General features: G+C 40.0%; 1 protein-coding gene across 7 annotated transcripts in view; it reads left to right on the top strand.

Annotated features, from left to right (window-relative positions):
• Positions 1 to 778: 778 nt before the first annotated feature.
• Positions 779 to 27,915, top strand: part of DLG1 (discs large MAGUK scaffold protein 1) — a 271,952-nt gene continuing 244,815 nt past the window's right edge. For 6 of the 7 annotated variants that reach the window (XM_064269151.1, XM_023551656.2, XM_023551655.2 and 3 more), the window contains exons 1-5: positions 779 to 961; positions 1,578 to 1,711; positions 2,175 to 2,224; positions 2,895 to 3,026; positions 15,056 to 15,222. In XM_064269151.1, coding sequence (XP_064125221.1) covers positions 2,206 to 2,224; positions 2,895 to 3,026; positions 15,056 to 15,222 — 318 coding nt within the window. In that variant the 5' untranslated portion in view covers positions 779 to 961; positions 1,578 to 1,711; positions 2,175 to 2,205. The remainder of the gene's footprint in view (positions 962 to 1,577; positions 1,712 to 2,174; positions 2,225 to 2,894; positions 3,027 to 15,055; positions 15,223 to 27,915) is intronic. The other variant, XM_003412932.4, reaches the window with a different exon arrangement.

Below are 27,915 nucleotides of genomic sequence, written 5' to 3'. Positions count from 1 at the left end.
AGTGGTCAACCCAGCTCTGGGTAGCTGTTGCGGTTTCAATACGAAGTACCCGTGATGCAGTCTTAATGAAAGGCTGTCAGGTTTGCTAGGAAGAACCTCCCGGTTTTGTAAGACAGGAGCTCCGGGTTTCCAGTTCTGCCACTAATTCCGGGTGACCTTGGGCAAATCCTTTTCTCTGGACCTTAGAGAAGGGAGGTTCTTGTTATCCACAGACTAGAAGACCTGGGCTTTCCACGGTTCCCGTTCAACAATCCGGGTGGCTCTGCCCCAGAGCAGGATCCTGGCCCATTTTCCCTCTTCGAGATTCAGTCGAAACTTAGACCAGCCCTACTGGCTGAGGGCGGCTCAGCCTTGCAGGATTACAGGTGAACTCTTAAAGGGGCCACCAGAGTTTGGGTAATACCTGAGACTGATGGCTGGGCGAAGACGCAGGCGTAGGGGAATGAATGAGTGAGTGAATGAACCAACGAGCCTCCTCACCCTTAAATGCACTTATACTGGGAATTAGTCATTTAAAAAATTCTCTACTACATCTCTCAAAGTCTTACCAAATTACCCAATCTTCCTATTTTACGTGCCCTTCTTTAATTCAAAACTTCCAAACTCTTTATGAGGAGCGAAGAGTAACTTTGCAAAAACCAGTACAAAGTGTTGAGGTGGCACCCCCGCCCTAGCTCTTCTCCTTTTCTCCTCCCAATCCCCGCTGTCCCCGCCCCACACGTGGGTGGTGCGGTCTGCTCCTCCCCAATGCCGCTTCACCCGGCTGGGGACCCACCCCCGGGGGCGCCAGGCACTCTCGGCTGCCTCGGAGTTGGGAACAGCACGTGTTTAGTGAGGTTAAGGGTGTATACGAATGTGTGTGCTGGATCCAGTGTGAGGGAGGTCACGTCTCTTCAGACACCTGGACCCTTGCGGGCTCGGCGCGCTGCTAGCTCAGAACCGCGGGACACCGGTGGGCTAGGTAAAGGCGGGCTCTTCCATGGCTACCCGGGACCACCTGTAGAGTCTGCGTGTCAACTCCTTTGTCCTCGGCGCCACTTCAGTGGCCGCCCCTTTAAGGGAGAAGGATCACTCGGGACGCTCTCCGAGTCCCCCTGCCCGCGCCGCAGCCCCCTCCCGGCCCTGCTCCCCGTTTAACCCGAAGGTAGCAGCGCCGGGAGCCCCGGGCTCGGCGCGAGCCGCCTCCTCACTTCCCATTGGCTGAGAGCGCCGGGAACGCGGTCACGTGGGGGCGCGGCAGTCCAGCTCCGAGGCCGCCATCTTGGCGGAAAGTTTGGGGGGAGAGCGGTTGGGGGCGCGGAAGGAGGCGAGGTTCCGGGGGTGGGGCGGCCAGGAACGGAGAGGGCGAGCGGGCTAGCGGGCTGCGGCGAGCGCGGAGGCTGCGGCGGCGTTCGAGGAGGAGGGAGAGGCAGCGGGGGTGCGGCCGCGGAGGGGAGCTCCTCCCCCGTCCCCTCACCCCTCTCAGCTCAGCTCCTCGAGCCCCGGGCGGGGCGGGGGGACGTGGAGCAGGGCAGGGCGGGGGAGCCGCCCCGAGTCGCTTCGGAGCGCACCCCGCTCGGAGCCCACGCCTCTCGCAGGAACTTTGTGGCGGAGCCGCAGGTGTGGGGGACCGCGGAGGCGTGCATGTGGGGCGCGAGGGCGTCGCGGAGAGCGGCCGCTGTCCTGTCCGGGCCCCGCCGGAGTAGCCCGGAGAGAGCGAGCAAGGAGAAAGGCAAGCGAGAGGAGGGGGCTGGAACAGGGCGGGTGCTCAGCCCGGTGGGTCCCTTCGGGAGCGCTTGGCGGCCGCCGCTGGGCTGGCTCCGGGGCCAAGGGTCGGAGCGCCTCTTGACCCCTCCCCCCGTAGCAGGTGGCGAGGCCGGATACTGGGGCCAGGGTTGGGGAGGTGGCCCCAGGTCTAGGCGTTTAGTGTTCTTGGAGGAGGAGGAAGCTTTCGAGGAGAATTTGCAAGAATGCATTTCTGTGTGCTCTTCATCTGGAAGGGTACCCACCCCGAGGTGAAAGCCTTCTAGATTGATTGACAGCGCTGGGTTTTGAGTCCCTCCCTTTGACTTGGGAAAACTTTGCAAGGTGGGCTGTTCCAGTGGGCCTGGGAGTTTTTCCGATATGGAGTGTGGGGAGAAATGCTAGTTTAACGACGACTGTATTCTTTTTCCTTTGTGTTTGTGGCTTTAAAGGTGTGTGCCCTCTTCCTGATTCTGGAGGAAAATGCCGGTCCGGAAGCAAGGTGAGAATTTGTCTCAGAAGTGTCTCGTGTGGGTGTCACTTAGTTTTCCATGTGTCTGTTTTGTGATTGTTACCTTTCAGAATGCTTTTGTAACTTTGATGAAACAGCACGGTCCTAGCTTTACGATTTGGGGAATTTAAGCTTCACTTTATTTCAGAAGAAACCTAAATGTTAAAACTTTTTCCTTGACAGCTCACCAGTTACTAGAGAGTCAGTTAATATTTTCTCCTGAAATCTTTCAACTCTGAATTGGTATTTTAGTGTGTCACTTTATACTTCTTACTATTTTGTGAGCAAATGTGGGATATTAAGTACTAGTATTTTGCAAATACTTAGGATTTGAGTTATAACGACAAATTGCAGCTTTTGCATGTCAGGTAATTTGAAATTATGTTGGTAATACCTTAATCTTTTACTGTGGCTGGCTACCAGCACACATTTATTAGAAATTACTCACCTGCCTCCTTTTTCTACTGTCAAGTAACGTGTTTAAAAAAATTTTTTTTGATCTTCCTGGAGACTGTATGTTTACATGTACCTGGTGACATCAGTTGACCTGGAGGATTTTGGGAACTGCTGAGACGTCTTGCACAATCATTTGTCTGCATAGCTAGTGGGTAATACTTTGTCGTGAATATATAATTTCAATCAGGCCTTTTTCTCCTTTTAGATACCCAGAGAGCGTTGCACCTTTTGGAAGAGTATCGTTCGAAACTAAGCCAAACTGAGGACAGGCAGCTCAGAAGTTCCATAGAGCGGGTTATCAACATATTTCAGAGCAACCTCTTTCAGGCTTTAATAGGTGAGAATAAAACTTTGTGACCGTTATGTGTCTATTAGGCGTAATCTTCCTTTGAATTCTGTTATTTTAAATCAAAGAGAATGAGGTACTTGGCTTTCTATGAGGCATTCATCACCTTGAATGTCTTCATTGAGTTGTATGTTTTTGATACACCGGTATGTTTTCCGAAAATATCTAATAACCGGAATAATTTCAGCATGATTATACCAGTGGTCTTTGATAACAGTGTTTCATATCTTAGCATTAAGTATTAAAAGTATTAAAAGATGGAAGACATTGCAGAAATGTTTCAGAACTCAGAAGGTCGTTAACTGAATTATTGTTGACTTGGTTCTGTACTGGATACGCCTTCCTCAGGAGCACTGTAGGGTTCTGCTGTGTTCAGGAGCGTTCGTTGCCTTGACGTAGACCCTGTTTAAACATTGCGTTTGTGGAGTCAGAATTTTAGACTGGACATGATCTCAGAGACGACCTTGATAATAACTTTACAGACAAGAAAATTGAGGTAGAGTTTTATTCTTAAGTGTAGCTTAAGTTTGAAGTGATAACATTGTTTTTAAAAAAGAACCTGTGTTAGCTGTAGAATGCAGTGGTGAAGTAGAACAGTGATTATTAAGGGTCTCCCACCCCTTCATAAGCAGTTAGATAATTTTTAAAAACAAAATCTTATGTTTTGAACACAAGCTCTGATATATAAAGCAAAGTGCTTTGGGCTCCTTCAGATACCTTGAAAAGTTTTCAAACCCACTGAACTAGATTTATCCCTTTCAATTCTAACAATGAATTTTTTTTTATTAGTCATTAACTATATGGCATTTTTAAATAAGACATGCTTCATTGCATTACATTTATTTCCTCAGTAACTCCCAAGCAGAGATGGCCTGACATTTATCTACTGACAGTAGTTGTTGGTGTGAATGGAGTACTACCTTCGAGGCAGCCTGCCCTGTTGAATAGTTTATCGGTAAATTGACGCTGCCTACTAAATTTGCTTTAGAAATAAAAATGATTCTTAAGAAGGCCCACTTGATACACTTGAATAATTTTTTAAAATTTAACTTTGTTATAGACTTCAAAAAATCTTATTGTTTTAGGTGAAAGTTTACACACCAAGTTAGGTTCCCCTTTAATAATTTTTATACAAAATAATTTTCATACAGTTAACTGTTAAAGGGAGCACATTACTCACAGGTGATATTGTTCGTTTTATAAGCCAATCTGTTTATTTGACTAAAAGGTGATCTGCAGAAATAGCTTCAATTTCAAGTTCAGAGGGTATCTATTTTAGGGAGATAGCCTCAGGGGTTCTTCTAGTCGCTGTATCAGTCCAGTGAGTCTGGCCTTTTTTTAGGAATTTGAGTTTTGTTTTACGTTTTCCTTCATTCTATGCAGGACCTTCTCAGAACATTGGGTAGTGGTAGCCAGGCACTATCTAGTTCTTCTGGTCTCAGGTTAGAAGAGGTTGTGGTTCACGTGGGTTAGTAGTCCCATGGACTAGTTTCTTCTTGGAGCCTTTGATTTCCATCATTCGCTTTTGCTCCATTCATGTAGAAACTAATAATTCTATCTTAGATGGCCTGGACCAAACTAGGATGTTGAACATTATCTTTGTGAATCTGTATTATGCCTGTTGACTAAGTTGTCCACCGAGACTGTGGTCCCAAACCATAAACCATATGACCCAGTAAACCCACCAGTAGTTTGAATATGTCTAGGAAGCCTACCTAACTGTGCCCCCCGTGTGGTTTGTTATGTATGTGGATATATGTGCAGCGCACACAAATGTGTGTATATGTACGTCTTCAGATACACCTGTATGTGCGCGTGCACTAGGTGGCATACGCCTTCCTGTACACATATATCCATCCGTAGCCGTATAACCACACATATTTTTTGGTTGTTTTTACTGCTGTTGCAAAATTGTATATGTTGTAGCATTTATCGAAATTGTCTCTTTTTCTCATGTACTACTTAGTGTCTTTATCTTGGTCAAGCTGTGCTGACTTCATCCATACTTGGGATTGGCTTTCCTATAGACTTTTAAAGACATACACAAAAATAAACTGTATAATAAGTTACCATATACCTATAACCTGTCTTTAACATTTATCTACATTTTGCCATTTTTGTTTAAACTGATGGACATTTTTTACTTTTGAAGTTCCAAGCTGCGAGGTTTAAGGTCAAAATGGATGATCAAATTGGATTCCTCTGATAAAACAGCAAAAAAGGAAGGGAAAAAATATGTTTGCAGTTATTTGGTTTTCTAAATCACCTTTAAACCTGGGAATGTTTTGGTTTAGGAAAAAAGTAGTGTAACTTGTATGTCCTTATTTACATATACATGTATGTATGTTTGTATGTGTGTGTAAATCCTTCTGTGTGTGAAGGCTGTGACTTAAGAAAATTAAATGGCTAGTGAAGTAGCTAAACAGAAGCTATACTCACCTATTGCCGTCGAGTCAATTCCACCTTAAGAGAGACCCTGTAGGACAGAGTAGAACTACCCCATCAGGTGTTGGGGGGGTGGGGGGGAGCCTTGGTGGCACAGTGGTTCAGAGCTTGGCTGCATAATTCTGTTGGGCAGTTCTACTCTGTCCTTAGGGTCACTGAGTTGGAGTCAACTCAGTGACTATGGGTTTGGTTTGGTTTTTGAATCTTTTCAGAAGCAAACTGCCACATTTTTCTCCTGCAGAATGGCTGGTGGGTTGGAACCAGCAGCCTTTTGGTTAGCAGTCGAGCGTTTAACCACTGCGCCACCAGGGCTCCTAACAGAAGCTGTACTTCCTAGATTTCTCCCTAAATTGGGGTGGATTTGCTATGTTTGGGAGGGGTTTTTGATGGATTCTGCCTTGTCGCCTCATTTTAGGTTTCGAATGTATTTTTTTATCTATTCTTATGAATAATTTTAATATAGTTATTTTTCTAATTATTAAGTTTATATTTCTGAATCTTATTTGTCCTGTGGTTTTAGATTTTGCTGTAAGAAAATAGATTCTAGGAGTTATAAAAATGGGTAAAGTTAGAGATTTCTGTGTGTTTTTATACTGTAATTGAATTGTTGACACTACTGAATTAATATATTCTATTGTGCTTATTGAAATTGGGTTATTTTATTAACTTTTATTTTCTGTCTTTGAATTTCTAGGCCAATAAGATTTTCTTTTTGCTTTACACCTCTACCGTTTTCTTTGAAACGTGTCACAATGTACTTTAAGCCTGTAAATTCCCCCAAGCTAAACCAGAGTCCACTGTATCCATAGTAAGTACTGAAAAATTAGGATTAACTGTCTTTTCGTTCAGTAGGTAGCTTCTGCCCTCTGAGCTGGTACCTGTGGACCGTAGAGTTAAAGCAGATGTAGGTCTTGACCACCTGAGTTGTTTGAAAGTCATTTGATTTTTTACTTCCTGAGTTTGGAAATCATTTGGTGCCTAGGCTATAGTGAATTATCTAGTTATTTGCTTGGGATGCTAAGTTTCTTTGGACTTGCAGTCAGCACCGATTATTTATTTATTGATTGATTCTTTGGATTGGTAGTTTTATATTGACTGTTTCCATGCAGCTAAAAAAAGTTCGTATGGAGTTCTAGAGGCTTTGGTGTTACAGTAATACTCATTTTCCGTCTCTGTAGTTGATAAATGAAAACTCTGGTGGCGTAGTGGTTAAGTGCTGTGGTTGCTAACCAAAAGACTGACAGTTCAAATCTACCAGGTGCTCCTTGGAAGCTCTGTGGGGCAGTTCTTCTCTGTCCTGTAGGGTTGCCCTGAGTCGGAATTGACTTGATGGCCTTGGGTTTGGTTTTGGTTTTGGTTTTTTGGTAGTTGATATGTAAGGTAGGTTTCTGATGTCTTGGGATCATTCTGAGGGGCACAGGCATGCACGTACTGCATTCTATCTATTCTAAGACACCAGTTTTTAAATATTTTAATATCTGAAATTGATGCATGTCATTGTTTAATTGGCAGTTTTGCATTCTTAGTGACAAATGAATAATGGTACACTTTATAATACCCTTGATTCAGTAAAATATGGAAACCATTGTTCCAGTTCTGATCCTGGCAGTATGCTTGAAGAATGGTTTGAGATTTAAAAATTATTGAAAGCAGAAAAGTTTTAATTAACTTGAGTTTCAGCTGATAAGTTGTTTCTTGGGAGCCCTGGTGGCACCGTGGTTAAAGCGCTTAGCAGCTAACTGGAAGGTTGACAGTTCGAACCCACCAGCTGCTCCACTGGAGAAAGATGTGGCAGTCTGCTTCCTTAAAAGATTTGTAGCCTTGGAAACCCTGTGGGGGTGGTTCTACTCTGTCCTAAGTTGTTTCTTTAGAGTCAAATATTTAAATTTGTATCTAAAAAAAAAAAAATCAGTGAACTACACATTCATTTAAAATTTATTTCCAAAACATATCTGATTTTTGGATATCTGGATATTTTTGTACAAATATTATTTTTCTATAAGTGGGAGGTAAAATGTTGGCTGATTTTAATCTTTAAGATGAGAGCAGTTTGAAAACTTAATATATTTGATGTTGTATTACCATTTTGTACACTTGTATTTGAAAATTTTCTGGGTTAGGTAGACAGGATATGGTTTGATTACTGTAAGAGCCCAGGTGTTCAGGTCCCATGGTGGTTTCTGATTCTGAGGTACCTCTGAGATCCAGGACCACCATGGTAGTCTCTAGAGATTTCATACCCGTTGAGACCCCTGACATTACTTCTTGTAGGATCAGAGAACTCAGCTGTTCTCTTTGTGCACAGGAGAAAAACTTGGACTCAAGATGGGGCAGACTTTAGGGACCTGAGTAAGTTGGTATATCTGACTTTCAGAAGCTGCTCCTTTTTTGTTTGTTTGTTTTTAATCAAGCGTGGCTCGCTACATACTATGTTCATGCTTTAGTTGGAAAGAAGCTACTCTTCTAGCCTGCCAGGGTAACGCTACTGTGTCCTCCAGTTAAAGCTTCTCTGTTTGAAAACAAACTTGGGATTAGAGGCAGATTAGTTTAATAGATTACTTTTTTCCCCCCAGTATTTCCTATTTCAGTACAAATAACAGATCTCATCTAGAGGAACAAATGGCTTTGGAGATAAAACGTAAAACAAATTGTTGTTTTTGTTCACTGTACTGAGTGAAGAAAGAGACTAGAATAATTGTATTTTTTGTCTTCAAAAAATACCAAACTTATTTTTATAGTGTGTTTTAGTTGCAGATATTTCACAGTGTAGAAAGATAATGTAAGAATACTATCCATTTCAGAGTTTTAACTCTGAGTTCATTTCTTGCTACTATATTAACTTTAACAGTTATACCAGCCCTTGCTAACATGGTAAAGGACGTTTACGTTTGTAGATACTGGGTTTCAAAAATATGGCTAATTTTTTGAGGAAAAGCGAGAATGGTAGCACAACTTAAAGAATGTAACCAGTGTCATTGAATTATACATATAGAAACTGTTGAAATGGGATATCTTTGACTGATACACTTTCATCAGAATAAAAAAAACTTGAAATGACTCATTTTTAAGTGTATGTGAAAAGCAATAATGGCTAGCATTTATTGAACACTTTCTATGTGCTGATACAAGTACTTTATTCTTTTCAGTGGTTTTAACCGTTTTACATGTTAGAAAACTCAGGCTCTGAGAGATAATGTGTCTGGCCCAAGGACCCTCAGATACTACATTGTAGAGCCAGCAAGTGAGTCCAGACCCTCTTCTTACCTTCAGCCCTGAGGATGTTCTTTATCATATTTAAACTACACTGAAAACAAGCATGTTTAAAACAGATGTTGATCTATATAGTCAACAGACTTTTTTTTTAAACAATTGTTACTTTGAAGCAGAATGTTTATAATGATGGAATATAAATTTACACATTTTTAAAACTGTATTTACCTAGTAAAGTGTTTGAGAATTTCCAGCCGTAGTGTTAAAATGTAGAAATTTCTTAGATTTTTTTTTTTTTTGCTTATTATTGGTCCCAGTGATGCTACATTTTAGTCTCTTGCTAACTTACTGTGTGTGTGTGTAAATTTGCAGGCTGGGTTTGGGAAAGGAAAACTTTTATAACAGGATATGAATCAGACTGTTAACTGAAACTTGATGGAGTTGGAGGAAAATTTTATTAACTTTTTGGTGGGTGGTTTTGATTGAGTTATTTATTTGCTATAGTTTGGCTTATTACTGCTTTGAAGCAGTGTTTTGGTTACGTTGCATCTGGTTGAATTCTATTTAGAATCCTGGAATCTGAGAGCTGTGAAAGCATCTAAATATTTCTTCTAGTCTAAGCCATCTCACCTGTGTAGGGTCAAATTTTTCCTCCAGTACAGGATCCAGTCTAGAATCTGGTATTGCATTTAGTTTGTCCGATCCAATTAGTCTCTTTCAATCTGGAAACATTTCTGCAGCCTTTTTTTGATTTGTCTTTTATGATACTGATATTTTTGAAGAATACAGTTCCCTTCACTCTTTATTTTTCCACGTAATGTTTCTCCTTTTGGGTTTGTCTGATGTTTGCTCATGATTAGATTGAGGTTATGTTTTCCTGGCCAGGATACTGCCCATCCAGAGGCACATGATGTCATCTGCCCTTCACTGATGATGTGGATTTTGATCCCCCAGTTAAGATGTTGTCTGTAGCTACTGCTTTTTCCCTTGCGACTGACGTGCAATATGTGGGGGAGATACCTTAAAACTATGGCTGCTGCTTAACAAAATTTTACGTAGACTTAGCATCCATTGATGATTCTTGCCTGTTGCTAGCTGCTATGAAGTTAGCCTCCGACTCATGGCCACCCCATGTGTTACAAAGTAGAACTACTGCCTGGGCTTTCTTGGCTGTAATCTTTACGGAAGCAGTTTGCCAGCCTTTATTTTGCAGAGCTGCTGGGTGGGTTCAAATTGCCAACTTTTAGGTTAGCAGCTGATGGTAACCTTTCTGCCACCCAGGCTCTTTGATTTAGAATCCATTGATGATTATTGCTTGAACCAGTCTTTATTATAGTCATTGCAAAATGACAATTTTCTATTAGCACACCTTTACATTTTCCAGTTAACACTTGGCATTTTACTGTAATTGAGAGCCCTTCCTTCTCTCCCTCTATCCATCCATCCATCTCTCCACCCATGTATCTATCATTGTGGATTTTCAGATTCCTGTTTCTCAGAATGGAAACCCTGGTGGCATAGTGGTTAAGTGTTATTGCTGCTAACCAAAAGGTCGGCACTTCAAATCCACGAGGCACTCCTTGGAAACTCCATGGGGCAATTCTGCTCTGTTCTGTAGGGTCTCTGTGAGTGGGAAATGAATGATTCGATGGCAGCAGGTTTGTTTTTGTTTTTTTGGTTTATATCTTAGAATGGTTTATAATTTATTACACCCTTAATTATTTTGCTGCCCAGGTTTTCTCAGATTAATTAGTGCAAGCCCTTTCAAGCTTGCTCTTATGTGCTTAGGACAGGCCTCCATCATTTTTGAGCGCTTTCTTACTTTTTGCGTAATAAGATGTTCCAGGCTCGTCTTGCACCTATACTACCTCAGCCATGGAATCTGCTATTTCTATGAGAAGCCCTTGTACTTTTTGGTACATACTTTGTTTTAAGGAGTGTTCATGTGAATACCCCGTGACTGTTAGTCAAATGGTATCTGAAAGTGTTGAAATAATTTATTTTCAGACATTGGGTTGGCATCTTTCGTATTTCTAGTGTGTGAAACATGGATTGTTTGTAATATATACTTCTTGATTTTATAGGGTGTTCTTTTCTCTTTGGGGATCAAAAATGGCTTTTTAAATCTACACTGATTTAGAAGAAAGCAGAGTGTCTGTGGTTGAGTAGATTTAGATATCGCGGTGTATGTTAGTATATAGAAACATGGTCCTTGTTTTTAGCCAGTAGATTGCTACGTTTTTTTTTCCCTCTGAAATGGCACGGTTGTATTTCAGTGCTCTTCAGCTTTCTAGTTGCCTTTCCACTAACCCTCCAAAATGGAATTTATTATAAAAATAATACATGGTCCATGTAAAATATTTAAAATCAGATAAATGTACTTAGTATTGTAAGCAAAAAAAAATTCTCACACCAGTAATAACCTCCCACTTCTTCCACAGGGTAAATGTTCTTCTAGAATGTTATTCTGTGTGTATACACACACTTTCATTTTGTAAAATAAACTCCCTACACAAGTAAAACATAGCAGAATTGTTCCTCCATGGGAATTGATACCAGCATGTGAGGTCAAAAATCACATTTGGTTGCAGTTATCCTTGAACATCCTTCAGGAATTTAACACTGCCTCTCATTAAGTACCACACAGTTGTTTTTTTTTTTTCCCTCTAGTGGTAGAGCGGACCATTGTTTCTTCAGTTGAGCACCAGATGAGGTAGTTGGCTTGGTTTAAGCAACCTCTTGTAGAAAAAACACATTACTCTAGAATCACGCTTAGCACAGTGAGATACAGAGATCCCATTTTGAAAGGCACGTGGAAACTGAGACTGCCAGAGAAAACTGTCTTCTCCCTTTTCATCCTTTATTTGGAGCATTCACTTATTGGGTGGACTGACAGGAAGAATTGTCTTTTTTTTTGATCAGTGGGTGTTTTTCCATATTAATAGATTTGTACCATTGTTTACATTGTATAGATTCACTGTAGCTTTATTAATGGCTTCCTAGGAGCATTTAGATTTACAGTTTTTCTGAATTATAGTCAACGTTGTATTTGTATATACATCTTTGTATGGTAAGTGTTGCCTTTTTCAGTTGGGTATTACTTGGCAGTATCGGTTACCGTGACCCCAGCCAAGAAACAAAGATCTCTAACTAGCTAAAATAGGTATTATAAAATGTACACATTAAAGCCTGTGCACTTTACTCTTTTAAGTGTTCCCCTAGACTCTCAGTTTATTTTGTCTTAAGTCTGATATAGTTAAAATAAGGTAGATATTTGGTTCCCTAGTCCATAGGTGCTGAGGAACAAAACTTAGAGAAGCCTCTCTGATAGATGGGTGTTGGAGCTGGAGTTAAGGCAGTTCATTTGACAGCAGGGTGGGAGTGAACTTTAGGAAAAATTCACTTAAACATTTTATTCCTTGACCATAAATACCATAAAATGTTACTGTATTTTAAGTATGTTAGTCTAGGTCTCTGCTGTCCTAATATGGTAGCCTCTAACTATATGTGTCTATTTAAATTAATTAAACGTCAAATTATGAATCAGTTCCTCAGCCATCCTAGCTACATTTTATGTGCTCAATAGCCATATGTGGCTGGTGGCTACAATATTGGTAATGCCAATACAGAGTAGCTCTGTCATTGCAGAAGGTTTCTTTGGACAGTGCTCCTCTAGATTTTCTTTATAGATGTCATTGAACGGCAATACAGCAGTGTTTCTATTAGTTAATTGTAGAGTAGATGATTACATAGAAATAAAGGGTGTGAAACTTGGCTTAAATAATAAAAGTTTTTTGTAGCAATGTGGGCTACTTGTCTTGAGATATTGATAACTAAGCAATTACTTGTCATCCATTGCATGCTCTTGGGGGCGTTTACTAGGATAGGAGCACTGTTTTTAACAAATATGTGTATGTTTTGTTATTTTTTTATAGCTATACTTATATGTATACTTATATGTATAGATATATGTATGTCTTACAAAGAGTATGTTTTACTTATATAAAAATGTATATGCTACCATATATGTATATTTCTTATAAAAAATATAAATAGTCCCTAATGTTTTCTGAAAAGTAACATGTCTGAAAATTAATTAATTCTAAAACTTAAAATGCCCTTGATTGTCTTTACAGTGTCTTCTATAGCTTTTCCCCTGCTACCAATCAGGACTCAGACACTGCAGTTGGTTGCCATGAGTTTTTTTTTTTTTTTTTTTTGGCGTTTGTTTACCTTTAATTATTTTTCTCATCTTGGTGAAAGTATACACAGCTAAAAAGACACCATTTCAACAATTTGCCATGTGTTTTTAGTTTTTTTAATATAGAACAGTCCTTACCTTCTAACAATTTTGTTTTCTTTTTGTGACATTATTTTTTAAGGAGACCAGATAAGTTGTCTTGTAAAATGTCCTACCTTCTGGATTTGTGGGGGTTTTTTGGCGGGGGGAGGGGGAAGCTTTTTCTCGGTCTTACTTTACTTTTTTTTCTATACCCTGTATTTCCTGTGAACTAGAGGTTTGGTTCTAAAATTTTGCTTATGTTCAAGTTAAACAATTTTTGTTAAGAACAGCTTGTAAGTGATCATTTGAATTTGAGTTTTTGGTTTCTTTCATGAGGTTGTGCTAATAGTTTATGTAGTGACTCATGGTTTAGAAAATACCTTCACATACACTTTTCTCTAGTAATTTAAGTACCGTGTGAGGTCGGTTGGTATTATCCTCACTGTGTAGACATTAGTTTTTATTTGCCCTTCTCTTGAAAAGTTCTAAAATTCCACTGGTTATTAAAACTAAAAAAGGAGCTACATTGTCTCTACTATATCATGAGGTTTGTCTTTTAAAGGAGATAATGTTCTCGCTATAGTGAGAAACAAGAAGTAAAAGTTATCTCTCTAAATGTTGTTTATAGTTATTGCTCATGATTCTCTATGCAGTAATACTCACCTCCACTATTAAATAATAATTTCCCCCTTTAAAAAAATAAGTTGAAAATTATATATCAGGTGAATAAGGAACTAATGGTGGTGAACCTAAACATTACATAACCACCACTGAGAGCTTTCTGAGTACCATGAACAGTCAGTATTCATATACTAAACCAAAAACCAAACCTGTTGCCGTCGAGTTGATTCCGACTCATAGCGACCCTACAGGACAGAGTAGAGCTGCCCCATAGGGTTCCCAGGAAGTGGCTGGTGTCTTCAAACTGCTGACCTTTTGATTAGCAGCCGAGCTCTTAACAAGACTGTGCACCAGTAGGACTCTGTTCATATACTAAAAAAAACCAAAACCAAACCCAGTGCCGTCAAGTCGGTTCCGACTCGTAGCGACCCTATAGGACAGAGTAGAACTGTCCCATAGAGTTTCCAAGGAGTGCCTGGCGGATTCGAACTGCCAACCCTTTGGTTAGCAGCCGTAGCACTTAACTACTACGCCACCAGGGTTTCCGTTTATATACTAAGCCCATATAATTCAGCTGATAGAGTGGTACCCAAAAAACCAAAACCAGACCCAGTGCCATCAAGTCGATTCTGACTCATAGCAGCTCGTGCCCATAGAGTTTCCAAAGAGCATCTGGCGGATTTGAACTGCTGACCATTTTTTAGCAGCTGTAGCACTTAACCAGTATACCACCAGGGTTTCCATAAAATGGCACAGGATAATTTAAATGATCATTTTACTTTGCTAAGTAAATCTGTGCTTTCTTTTAGGGTTTTTCATGTATTTAACTTGACTGTTTCTAAAAAAATGAAATATTTAATTGTTTCTAAGTATTTGAACTAGGGGATTTGTAAAAGCTCTTCTAGTTCTTTGATTTTATTTCAGTTTTCATTTCCTTATATTTTACTTTGGATACAAGGGCAGTTAACACACTAGAGAGGTTTACATTTCCAGCCTGTATATTAGTGGCAAAGATATAAAATATCAATAATGACTCATGTCTGCAGAATTTGCAGTAATGATATTAGCTACCATCTATCAGGAGCCTATTATGAGCTCTTGTTCTGACCACTTTGTATATATTACACCCAACCCTTGTGGCAATTCTCCGTGATAAGAGGCAACTTACCAGAGGTTCAATAACTGGCCTAAACACGTAGCTTATTTGTGAGGAGTTGGGATTTTAACCCAGCGCTGACTTGGAAGCCAGTGACTTTGACAGTATGCCGTGCAGGTTCTAATACAATTGTGACATACACAATGAAACGAGAACATATCCCCTATTTAAGTACATTATCATATTGGGCTTATTTTACTAATCCAGAGTAAACATTTTGCTTTTCAGATATGTTGTTTTAGCATTGCATAGTTTAATTAGAAATACAAGTATTTTTTAATTTTTCTTTTCCCTCCTCACTTCTAGATATTCAAGAATTTTATGAAGTGACCTTACTGGATAATCCAAAATGTACAGATCGTTCAAAGCAGTCTGAACCAATACAGCCTGTGAGTGCTTGGGAAATTTCCAGCCTTCCGAGCACCACTGTGACTTCAGACACACTGCCAAGCAGCCTGAGCCCTAGTGTGGAGGTAAGGTAGAAGTTTTTTCTGAAGCTGTTTTTCAGTGATCAGTTTATTTGGTCTACTAAGTTTTTTCATTTTATTAAAATGAATGTTTGTGGAAATCATTCATAATGGAATAGAGGAAGTAGTTAAAAATACATTTGAAAATAAAAACTCAGAATCTCTAATGTGGCTGTCCTACAATGTTGTGACAGTCTGAAATACTCACTTTAGACTATTAAAAAATACTTTAATTCGTAGGTGTCATTGAGGTCTGTGTGATGATTAAGACGGAAACTACACTTTGAAGAGAGGGTGGTTTTGCTCTGATACTCCATCTGAGAAATAGAGTATAGTTTCTGGTCCTGAGTAGTTTAGTTGTCCATTTATCCCAAGGCTTATCTGTTTATTAGCCTGAAGCATTTTGTTATTAAACTCATTAGAGACTGATCCATAAACCTTAAGGTCATCATTGTTTTCTGCATTTTCTTTTAGTTAAAACTGTTTATTTCTTTGAGTTTTCATAAGTATTTTAATAATGTTCTTGTGTGTTGTGCTGTGCTGATGCCCGTAGATTCAGATTTGATAGAGTGGAGAGATGAAGCATTTTATAATAAGGATTCTGCCTGAGTACCATTAGTCATTTGAAGATAGTTACCTGTCTGAATTTGATTCTAGTCCTGTCTAGTTAGTACTTCCGTTAACTAGATAGTGCCTGGAAAATTTAATCTGCTTCTGTTTGGTGAGTAATAAATCAGGGAAAAGCGGTAGTGGGTAGCAGTCAGCACCTTGGTAATGAGGTAGTTTCTCAGTTTTATAAGTAACATAGAATTAAGAATTTTAGAGCAGGAGGGATCAGAGATTATCAGAACCTTCTGTTTGATTCTAAAGATATATCAATCATATTGGAGCAAACTTGTATCTTCAAAACAATCCTTATGATAGAGCTGACTGGTATGTCTTTTGGTCACTGCGTGCGTTTCTGTTGTGGGCAAATGCTGGGTATGCATATCTTTAATCTAGATAATACTAGTAGTTTTGCGAAGTGATTACGTCTGTTTTCATAACTACTAACAGTATGTGCGAATTTCAATTACTTCACGTTTTTGCCAGCACTTGCCATTGTCAGTTTATGGCGCGGCGGTTAAAGTCCTTGGCTGCTAACCACAGGGGCCGTGGTTCGAACCTACCAGGTGCTCCATGGGAGAAAGATGTGGCAGCCTGCTTCTGTGAAGATTTACAGCCTGGAAACCATATGGGGCAGTTCTGCTCTGTCCTGTAGGGCCACTTAGAGTCAGAGTCGAGTCGATGGCAGTGGGTTTTGTGTGGTTAGTAGGTGTGCAGTGTACTTCATAGTGTTCTATTTGCATTTTCCCTGTATTGACAGTTAAGTGCCTTTTCATGTACTTAGTGTTCATTTTGCTATCTTTTGTGAAGTGTCCCAGTTTCTTGTCCATTTTTATGTCCAGTGTCTGTCTTTTTCTTATGGATTTGTTGGAGTTCTGTGCCTGGATATGAATCCTTTATTGTATGTGTGTATTGCAGATATTTTCTCCTGCTCCATGGCATGTGTTTTGCTTTCCTAGTGATACCTTTTAATGATCACACTCTCTTAAATTTAATATAATCCAATTTATGGTTAATGCTTCTTTTGTCTATTGAAGTGTTTTCTAACTCCAAGATCATAAAGATTTTTTACTGTATTATTTGTCAGAAGCTTTTTAATTTTGTTTTTCACATTCACGTATGTAGTACTTACTGCTATCTTCAAAATTTCTCATGAATCAGCATCTCAGTCTGTCTTCATTCTTGCCACTCTAGTCTAAGCTGCCCTCATTTTTGGTCCAGATTATTGTAATAGCCCCTTTAATTGGCCTGTGTGCATGGACTCTTTATTTTTTGAATTGTGTTTTAAGTGAAAGTTTACAATTCCAGTCAGTTATTCATGCAAAATCTTAGACATGCATTGTTATATGACCCTAGTTGCTCTCCCTACAATGTGACAGCACATTCCTTCTCTCCACCCTGTATTTCCCATGTCCATTCAACAAGCTCCTGTCCCCCTCTGCCTTCTCATCTCGCCTCCAGACAGGAGCTGCCCACATAGTCTCATGTGTCTACTTGAGCCAAGAAGCTCACTCCTCACCAGTATCATTTTCTGTCTTATAGTCCAGTCTAATCTTTGTCTGAAGAGTTGGCTTCGGGAATGGTTTTAGTTTTGGGCTAACAGAGTCTGGGGACCATGTCTTCTGGGGTCTTTCCAGTCTCAGTCAGGCCATTAAGTCTGACTTTTTACTAGAATTTGGGGTCTGCACCCCACTTTTCTCCTGCTCTATCAGGGATTCTCTGTTGTGTTCCCTGTCAGGGCAGTCATTGGTGGTAGCCGGCCCCCATCTAGTTCTTCCGGTCTCAGACTGATGGAGTCTCTGGTTAATGTGGCCCTTTCTGTCTCTTGGGCTCATATTTTCCTTGTGTCTTTGACATCCTTTATTCTCCTCTGCTCCCAGTGAGTTGAGACCAATTGGTACATCTTAGATGGCTGCTTACTAGCTTTTAAGACTCCAGACACCACTCACCAAAGTGGGATGCAGAATGTTTTCTTAATACACTTTGTTAGGCCGGTTAACCTAGATGTCCCCTGAAACCATGGTACCCAGACCCTTGCGCCTGCTACTCTGTCCCTCGAAGTGTTTGGTTGTATTCAGGAAACTTACTAGCTTTTGGTTTAGTCCAGTTGTGCTGACTTCCCCTATATAGTGTGTTGTCCTTCCCTTCACCTGAGATAATTCTTGTCTACTGTCTAATTAGTCCGCGTGCACTCTTGCCACTTCCAAATTTATTACCACTTTGCCTACGTGGTTATCTTTATGAAATGCAAATCATGTCATTCCCTTCAGTGGCTTTCCATTCCTTTCAGAATAAGGTGGGAAATCCTTCATGAGACTCAGAACTCCTTCATTATTTGACCATTGACTTTCTCTACTCTTGCCTTTTAGAACTCTTCCTTTGATCCCTGCTTCGTTTTGCCTCAGGGACCCCACATAATATTCTGTCTGCATAGAAGACTCTCTTCTTTTGCCAACTCCTGCTGATTTTTAGCATTTCAGTTTAAATGTCACTTAATTCATTCATTGAACAAATATTTATTGAGCACCTGTCATGTACCATTCATCGAGCAAGGTGCTTGGGGCAGATTAGTGTACAAAGCAAAGATCCCTGCCTTCATGGAGCTTACATCCTGGCGGGGGGAGGGGTGGGGATCAGGCAATAAGTAGTAAGTTAATAATAAATCATTTACTGTGTTAAAAACGATAAATGATATGGGGAGGGGGAGTAAGCAGATTAGGGGGGATCGGGAATGCCAGATGGAGGAGGTATTCTGCAGTTTTAAATAAGGTGGTCACATTAGGAAGGTGCTGTTCATGCAGAGTTGGAAGGTGATGCAGCTGTAGTTGGAGGAAATAGGCAATGCAAAGGCTCTAAGACAGTAGTGAGCCAGGAATATATGAAAAATAGCAAGATGGCCAGTATGGCTAGAGCAAAGTGAATAAAGGAAAGAGTAGCAGGGAATGGGGTCAAAGGATAAGGCCTGGGCAGATCATGTGAAACCATTGCAGGGTTTTGGAGCAGAGTGACATTACTGATACTCGACTTAAGCTTTGGAAGTATCACTCAGGCTGTTGTGTCGAAGCTACACAGTAGGGGAAACACGGCAGAAGCAGGAGATCAGATAGGAGTCTGTTTCAGTGACCCAGGTAAGGACGAATGTTGGCTTGAACCGAAGTGACGTGAATGGAGGTGCTGAGTGGCAGAATTATGAATATTTGGAATGTAGAGCACTAGGGTTTGTGGACAGATTAGGAAGCAGGTTGTGAGAATAAGAGTGAAATCACTACAAGAGTGTCAAGGATACTACAAGGTCACTTGGTAGAAGTCTTTCTCAGATTAATCCAGAATCTGTAGCACTTTGTACCTCTGCTTGACAATATTCATCACTTGTAATTAAATATCCAAATGTAAAGTAAAACCTGAGAAAGCTGGAACCTGTGTAAGGCAGAAACCTGTCAGGGAAGGAAAATGCAAATATTTTCCGCTAAAAGAGACCTTGCTAGGGCCAGAAAAACAATGCCGGCGAGTTCCACCTCTCATAGGTTTCACTGTCTGTTGTTTCGTGTGTAAACTATATGTAGTCCCTGGGTAGTACAGACACTTGGTGTACTTGGCTACTAATTGAAAGGTTGGAGGTTCGTGTCCATCCAGTGGCACCTCAGAAAAAAGACCTGGCGATCTCCTCCTGAGTGATCACTCATTGAAGACCCTGTGGAGCACAGTTCTGCTCTGCTGTACGTGAAGTTGCCATGAGTCAGGATGGACTCAGTGGCAGCTTTTTATTTTATTTTATTTTATCTAGGCTGTAAATTCCCTGAGATTAGAGACTGTTCTGTTCACTGAAATATATGCAGAACTTGCAGATAGTAGTTATTCAGTAAATATTTTTTGAATGAAGTAAAAATTGTGGTTCTTTCCATACTGTAATTAAGAAATAAGCTAAAGATGATTACCTTTTTTAGCTTTTTATTTAAAAAAAAAAAATCAAGTATCTTCTTCAGAATGGATATAGTAATAACCTTATTTTAAAACTGTGTAGTTTTAAAAGGCACATTTACATACATGTTACGTTTGGAACTTTTTAGGAGCACGGATTCTTGTTATAGCCCCCTAAGGTATGTGAAGTGAGCCAAATTTTGTTCCTTAGCATTTGGAGCTGATAATCACTTTAGAATTTAACAAACTGTAATTCAGGGATGTTGTGACTACCCCAAGTTTATGTTATTACCTCAAACAAGAACTGAAATTAGCACTCAAAATTTCAGTCTTCAAGGCAGATATTCCTGCCTTGCTTTATTTAATAAATTTCTTGGTAATTGAACTTGTTACATCGATGGCTTAGTTATCTAATGCTCCTCTAACAGAAATACCACAAAGTGGGCGGCTTTAACAAACAGAAGTTTATTTTCTCAGTTTGTCGTTTAGGTGCCATCGAGTCGATTCTGACTCATAGTGACCCTGTGTGCAACAGAAGGGAATAATGCTCGGTCCTGTGCCATCTTCACTGTTGATGCAGCCACTGTGTCAGTCCATCTCGTTTAAGAGTCGTCTTCTTTTTTGCTGACCCTCTACTTTACCAAGCATGAGGTCCTCCTCCAGGGACAGGTCCCTCCTGATAATATGTCCAAAGTATATTAGACAAAGTCTCCCCGTCTTCGCTTCTGAGGAGCATTCCGGCAGTACTTCTTCTAAGACAGATTTGTTTGTTCTTCTGGCAGGCAATGGTATATTCAATATTCTTCTTTTTTGGTCTTCCTTATTCACTGTCCAGCTTTCACACGCATATGGGCAATTGAAAATACCATGGCTTGGGTCAGGCGCACCTTAGTCCTCAAAGTGACATCTTTGCTTTTTAATACTTGAAAGAGGTCTTTTGTAGCAATTTGCCCAATGCAGTACATTGTTTGACTTCTTGACTGCTGCTTCTATGGTCTTTAATTGTGGATTCAAGTTAATTGAAATCCTTGACAACTTCAGTCTTTTCTCTGTTTATCATGATATTGTTTATTGGTCCATTTGTGAGGATTTTTGTTTTCTTCATGTTGAGGTTCAGTCCATACTGAAGGCTGTGGTCTTTGATCGTCATCAGTAAGTGCTTCAGTCTTCTTAGCTTTCAACAAGCAAGGTTGTGTCATCTGCGTATGGGAGATGAATGAGTCGTCCACCAATCCTGATGCTGCATTCTTCTTCATATACTCCCAACTTCTCTGATTATTTGTGTATATTGTGTTTATATGTATATATATGCATATAAACTTTTATTTTATTTTTGCTCACCCATTTGAGAGTAAGTTGCAGACATCTTTTACCCTTACATACTTCAGCATGTATCTCCTAAGAACAAGGGTGTTTTTAAAACAAGAAACCATATATTTATTTTACGTGAACATTTCAAAAAACATTTAGAGTGCAATTATTAGACTGAAGAAATTTAAAATTGATACAGTGCTCTTATCAGTTCATATTCAAATTAAGGTATATTTCTTATCATATGGTACCATGTGTCCTGTAATTCTGAACTGGACACCTACTTCACAGTTTTCCCGTGGACTATGGAAGACAGCTGAGAAAATTTTACAGCACAGCTTCATGAATGTCACAACGTTGAAGTACTGCCCTCAAGATAATTGCCAATCCTGTATGTTAGGGATTGGCTCCTTCTCCTGTTTTCTTTATCACTTTGTGCCTCAGAGTTCTTACCCTTCCAGATGTTTTGTTTCTCTAGCAGAATATCTCTCTCTCAGAGATAGTATCTCACAGAGATGCTACTCAGGACCCACTTTCCCCACCACAGAATTTACAGTGTTATCTCATTTAACTCAAATTTTTAAATGAAGTGCTATAAAAAAAGTACAAAATTTGAAATAATGCATAACCTTACAGAGCCTGTGAAGTTTAAAATTTCATCAAGATCAAAACTAGGAGGTACACTAAGTGACTTGTAAATGTGCTTATGCGTTGCCACTCGCCGTGCCTCTGTATCAGTGTCTTGTGCACCATACGGTCGTTGACAGGAGGTGTCTGCAAGTGGTTTTGCTGATCGTGCTGTTATTTTACATCCACTGTCACATAATTTAACAAGCGGTGCGTTTAGATCTCACGACAGTCTTACAGAGCGTTTAAATGATAGTGCTGGTGCTGGAACTTGATGAACATACCCCCAAATCAATAACTTTAAATGGAAATGAAACACGATGAAATGCTGTGAATGACATGAAACAACTGCCATATTGTGCCAAGCTGTTAATCTAGAAGAAGACTCTGCAAAATATTACTCAGTTGCTAAGAAAACAAAATCTGTGTGAAAGCCCAAGTATGTCACAGTGGCTGTAGATCTGTGCTCCCAGAAGATACTTCCCAATTGGTTGAATTGTCAGTTTAGAGTTATGTGATGTTTTCAGTAACTCATCATTTAAATAGTTTTTATTGCCTTTTATCTTTTTGGACTTATTATTATCTTCAGTATTAGAGCAGTGATATCTCATGTGCTCTTAACCAAAAAAAAGAAAGAAAAAAAATTTTTTTTTTTGGACTACCAAAGTGATATGTACTCGTTGCCAAAATTGTAACTTTATAGAAATATGTTTTCAGTTAGGTCAAAGTCACCTTCTCAAATGATTATTATTAGCGATTTCTATTGTGCTCCTGCGCCTTTTCTCTGTGTTCTCCCCTTTCCTCATGCTTTCTGTCTCTTGGGCCTCAGGTTTTTTCTTTCATTTATCCTATAAACATGGGTAAAGATTTCATTAAATGAAAACAAAAACGTGCTTTGCAGTAGGACCCTATAGTTTTCTTCTTTTCCTAGCTAAGCTTCTTGAAAGTGTAGTTTATCTTTTTGTTTCTTCCCTTCCTGTGCATTCCTTTCTTTCCATCTCATTTCTACCATTCTGCAACTTGGCTTCGATTCCACCTTTTCCAAAGTAATTGCTCTTTTCAGTTATTTACCTTAAAAAAAAAAAAACCTGATTACAAAAATAATCCATATACATCTTAAAACACATGTATACAGAAATGCACATTGTTGAAAGTAAGTCTTTTTAATGCTCTCCCTGAGATAACCTCTTTTAACTGTTTGATACATATTCAGCCAATCCTGTATTTATTAATATATAATTTACTGTATTTATACGTGTATATATAGACAGAAAGAGATACATAGCATTCTGTAACTTGCTTTTCACGTCCACACATTTAGATCTGTTACACTGCTGAGCTCTAGTCGTATGATGGAGGACAAGCTGCTTAATTTCTCTTCCTTTAGTTGCATCGTCTATAGGATGTGGATGATAAGAGAATTCACCTCATGTGGTGGTTGTAAGTATTAAATGAAATAATTTATTTAAGACTTAGATCAGAGCCTGACACATCTACTAAGTACTCAGTGTTAGATCTCTTTATAAAAAATTATTTATGTTAAAATGTTGTGTACTCATTATTAGTAACTTAGCAGTTAAGCAAAGGATAAAGAACATAAATTTCTCTTAAGTGTCATTTTATATCTTTACCTTCCCTGATTTTTGGTGCCATTTGCTACAATCTACTATCTCCTTCAGGAATTTTTTACTTGACAGTTGTTTGCCCCATTGTTTTTTTCTCCTTTTTGTGTGTCGTTAAAAAAAAAAAAAAGAATTTTAATCATACGAAAACTGGAGAATATTATGAATATCTATGTACTTACTATGTAGCTTAAGAAATAAAATGCTACAGAGTAGTAGAAGTCACCTTTGTTTTTCACCCTGATCACATTTTCCTGTCTCATCCCCCAGAATTAATCACTGACGTGAGTTTGGTGCTTATTATTCTCCTAGACTGTGCCTTGCCGTAGTTTTCTTATGGTTCTTGTGCTTGAGTTTGTTGAGCTTTTGTGCGTTTATAGTTTTCACCACGTTTGGAAATGGTTTTATTCATTATTTCTTCTGATATTTTTTCTGTTGTCTTTTATTCAAGAGCTCCAGTTATGTGTATATTGAGTTGATTGAATTTGTCCAAGGCTCACTGATGTTCTCGTTCCTTTTTTTTTGTCTTGTTTCTCAATGTGTTTCATATTGCATAGTTTTTACTGCTCTGTCTTCAAGTTCATTGATCTTCATCAGTGTCTGATCTATTGCTAATCCCATGTATTTTCCTCTCAGACATTTTAATCTCTGTTAGCTTAATGTGGTTCCTTTTTTATTTTCCATATCTCATTAACATGCTCATGCTTTCCTCTAACTTCATGAATAGAATTATTATAACTTTTTAAATGTCTTTGTCTGCTAACTCTATCATCTGTATCTTTCCTGGTCCTGTTTTGTTGGTTAATTTTTCTTCTATGTGGGTTGTATTTTCCTGCTTCTTTACATGTTTGGTAATTTTTTATTGGATGCCAGACATTGTGAATTTTACCTTTTAGGGGCCTAGATATTTTTGTATTCCTTTAAATGTTCCATTTTGGGGGCTGATTTTATTGTTTTTTGAGTGAAAGTTTACAGCACGTATTAATTTCTCATTCAAAAATTTACACACAAATCGTTTTGTGGCATTAGTTGCAATCTCCCCAATGTGTCAGCACCCCTCCCCACCTTTAAATATTCTTGAGCTGTGTTTTGGGATGCAGTTGAATGACTTGGAAAGTGATTAACCCTTTTGAAGGTTGCTTTTTTAATATTTTTAATGGGACGAGAACAGCTTTTAGTATAGGGATAGTGTCTCAGTACTGTGGCAATCTTTTCTGAGTACTCTGCTCGATGCGCCTTATGTAATGAGTTTTCCCTCTATAGCTGATGGGATCACAAACTGTTTTTGACTCCATATGAGTGCTGGGGATTGTTCCATCTACTTCTTCATAGTACTTCTTCCCCCAGCCTCAAGTTTTTTACATGTGTGCGCTGATCAGTCCTAATCCGAAGACTGAAGGGGAGCTCTCTGCAGATCGCTGGAGCTCTCTCTGCAGCTCTGCTTTCTGGCAGCTCTCTCCTCTTTGGTACTCTTATCTGTGAATTTTAACCCCCTTGGCTTCCCCGAATTCTCAGCTCTTATCTCTTCAACTCAGACCGCTGGGCTCTGTTTAGGTTCCCCTTCCCTCTGCTACAGCTGGGAAACTTTCTCCAGCCATTTATCTTCGGCACCTATGGGGGCTCACCTCATTTGTTTCTCTTCTCAGAGGGGTCACTGTGTTGCACTGTTTAGTGTCTGAAAACTGTCGTTTCATATTTGTCTGATTTTTTAGCCATTTAAGGGAGGAGAGTCAATCTGATCCCTATTAAACTCTGTTCGTGGTTGGAAGTAATTGCCTGTACAGACATGCACTGCATAACATCCATTTGGACAACATCCCAACTGCTTGTATGTCCATGGTCCCATAAGTTTATAATAGAGTTTAGAAATCCTGCTTGGAGAATGGGACATAGCAGACGTAACTGGGTGTAACGAATGCAGCAGCTTCCCACACACAACACATGTATCTTGTGTCTCTTGTATACAAAGCAATTGCACTAAACAGGCGTATAATGGTACAATACATATATAATTTATAACACATGGTCTTGATAGTCATAATAAATGCCTGTGTTACTGGCTTATATATGCATTGTACTATACTTTCTGTCTTTATATTAATGTGAACATTCCCTACTTTCAAATAAAAAATTTGCTGTATAACAAACAGTATATGCTTCAACTCACAGGCAGCAGCATCCAGCCTTGTGTATTGTGCATCTCTTGAGTGTTGCAGTGTTATTTCTCGTTTTTTTCTTACGGAAATTTTACCGTGAAGTGCATCATGGCTCCCAAACGCAGCAAAACCAGTGCTAGTGATAGCAGCAGCAGGAGGCAAAGGAGACGTATCAATTTAGAAGTGAAACAAAAGGTATCCTGTATAGCTTTGCTAAGTGTATGTTACAGTACGGTGTTCGGACCACATCCAAATCGCATAACATCCTATTTCAAAGAATATATCATTGATGTTAAGCGACACATGACTTACATAGAAAGCCCATTGGTAGTCAGAAGTTCCGTTAATTATCCTATGTGCCTGAATATTAGGTGAAGTGTTCTCCATTCTAAAAAGAGGTTGCCTTATGTTTGAGTCCTATAAAGTGGCTCATATTACAGAGTGATTTCTAAATTATTTTTGAAATCAAGTGACTATTTGAAGGGAACACATTGCCTTGAAAAGCCCATAATGTCAGTTTGGATGTTTACAGAGGATGCACTTGGTTTAGAATTTAACACAGATTAAAAATGTTTCCTGAATATGACCTTAAAAACTGCCAAGTATTAGATATTCTATGCACATTTCTGTAAAAAATTACTTTAAAAAGTAATATAATAACTGGTTATATTATGAGATTATAAATATATACCTAATAGGACAAATGGGAAAAAGATGTCTTCATATTTTGTGAATGAGTATTAGTAGTATCTGGAATAAAATGTCAGGCGACAGCTTAGTAGTTCCTGGGGAGGGAGCTTGGCCAGGACAAAGATATGCCCTAATGCGAACACTCCTGTAGGGTCACTATGAGTCGGAATCAACTCGAAGGCACTGGGGTGGGGGGTTTTAATGAGAACATAGGCCCTGAGGGCCGCCCTCTTCCTAGCTTAGGACTGCCACCCCCTGGGTCACTGCCCTCCCCAGCTCATGCCTCCAAGAGTGTCCAGCATCTTAGCCTTCCTGGAGGGACTGGGAGCCACCCCCTGCAGCATAGGGATGGCAGGAGCTAGGCAGAAAAGAGGTGAGGCTAGGGCAGAGGCCAAGAGGCACCTGGGAAGAAGCCAGGAAGGAGGGGCCAAATCAGCTGCTCTCCCCCACCTCATCAGTGCTTGGGATAAAGGCTCTGGGAGAGAGACTGAGGGAGAGAGGCTGACAGGCTGGAGATGGCACATGCTGGGGAGCAGGGGTTGATTGGCGTTGGCTACAGGATGCCTCTGCTGCAGAATCCCTCTCCTAGATGGAGGAGGCTGAGACCAGCCCCTGGCTTGCCTACCCAGCCTCTCTGGGAGGCTGGAGGCTATGGATCATGCCCTACCAGGAGCCTGGAAAGAGGAGGGCAGACAAAAGAAGCTCAGTGGGAAAAAGGGTGTGCTGGAGGAAAGGAGGGGATCACCAGGCAGGGAAGGCTGGTTGGACACCTGTGGCGCTGCCCTTTTCCCACCCACAGGGAACTGCGGAAGGCTCTGAGGTTCTCTTGCTGCTCAGGGTGCTTGCTGCCTCTTTAACAGCTTGCTGCAAAACGAATGCTGAACACTATTTCTGCTTTTTGCCTTTTTCATAAAAGCGAAAACCCTCTTTGGATTTCTCTCGGTTAGTGAAAAAAAGGTACTAATGTGGATCTTTCATAAAAGTAAAGTGGCATAAAGCAAACTTTCGAAAAGTGGAAGATACCTGTAACAGGTTACAGTTCAGGATCAGAAATGACTAAGGATATAGTTCTTCAGTCAGGACAGCCTCTTCTCAGCTGGGTCTGCAGGCAGGCCTCTCTATCCTTTGGCCCCTCAGCCCCTGCCTTGCTTGGGCAAGTGTTATAAAGCTCTTTAGCTCCACCAGTAAGTGCCTGGAGGCACCTCACTCTGGCAGTAAGCCTCAGGCTGAAGCCGCTCAGGTCTCTCACTCCATGGGTTGGCCCACCCACTGTAGTAGCTGCCTTGCTCCATGGGCTAGGAAATTTAATACAGAGTTTTTGATAAGGTTTTGTTACAGATTCACAGTCCTAGCCTAACCACAAAGCCTTAATACTAGGGTTTGTTCCTAAGCAACAAGAATTTGAATCTATGTGAAAGGTTACATTAAATTTTAGCGTTGTTGTTGTTAGGTGCTGCCAGGTCGGTTTCGACTCATAGCGACCCTGTGTACTACAGAATGGAACACTGCCCGGTCCTGTACCATGCTCGCAATCGTTATGCTTGAGCCCATTGTGGGAGCCAAAATTTTAGCATTAGTTCAACCATTTTACTTTTAGGTCAGATGCCTCTTTGGTTTTATATCCCACATCATTCCCTCTTTTTGATCAAGAATTTTGAAGAACATCCTTTGATCACAGTTACGGACGTACTCTCTTCTATATGGGTTTGTTAATATGCCGCTGCCAGGTGGTGGTTTAACCTTTGTAGTTTAAGTCTTATTTTTCTTTT

Source organism: Loxodonta africana, chromosome 1 (genome assembly GCF_030014295.1).
Source record: "Loxodonta africana isolate mLoxAfr1 chromosome 1, mLoxAfr1.hap2, whole genome shotgun sequence".
In the NCBI taxonomy this organism is placed as follows: Eukaryota; Metazoa; Chordata; class Mammalia; order Proboscidea; family Elephantidae; genus Loxodonta; species Loxodonta africana.
This window is presented reverse-complemented; position numbering and strand designations above follow the sequence as displayed.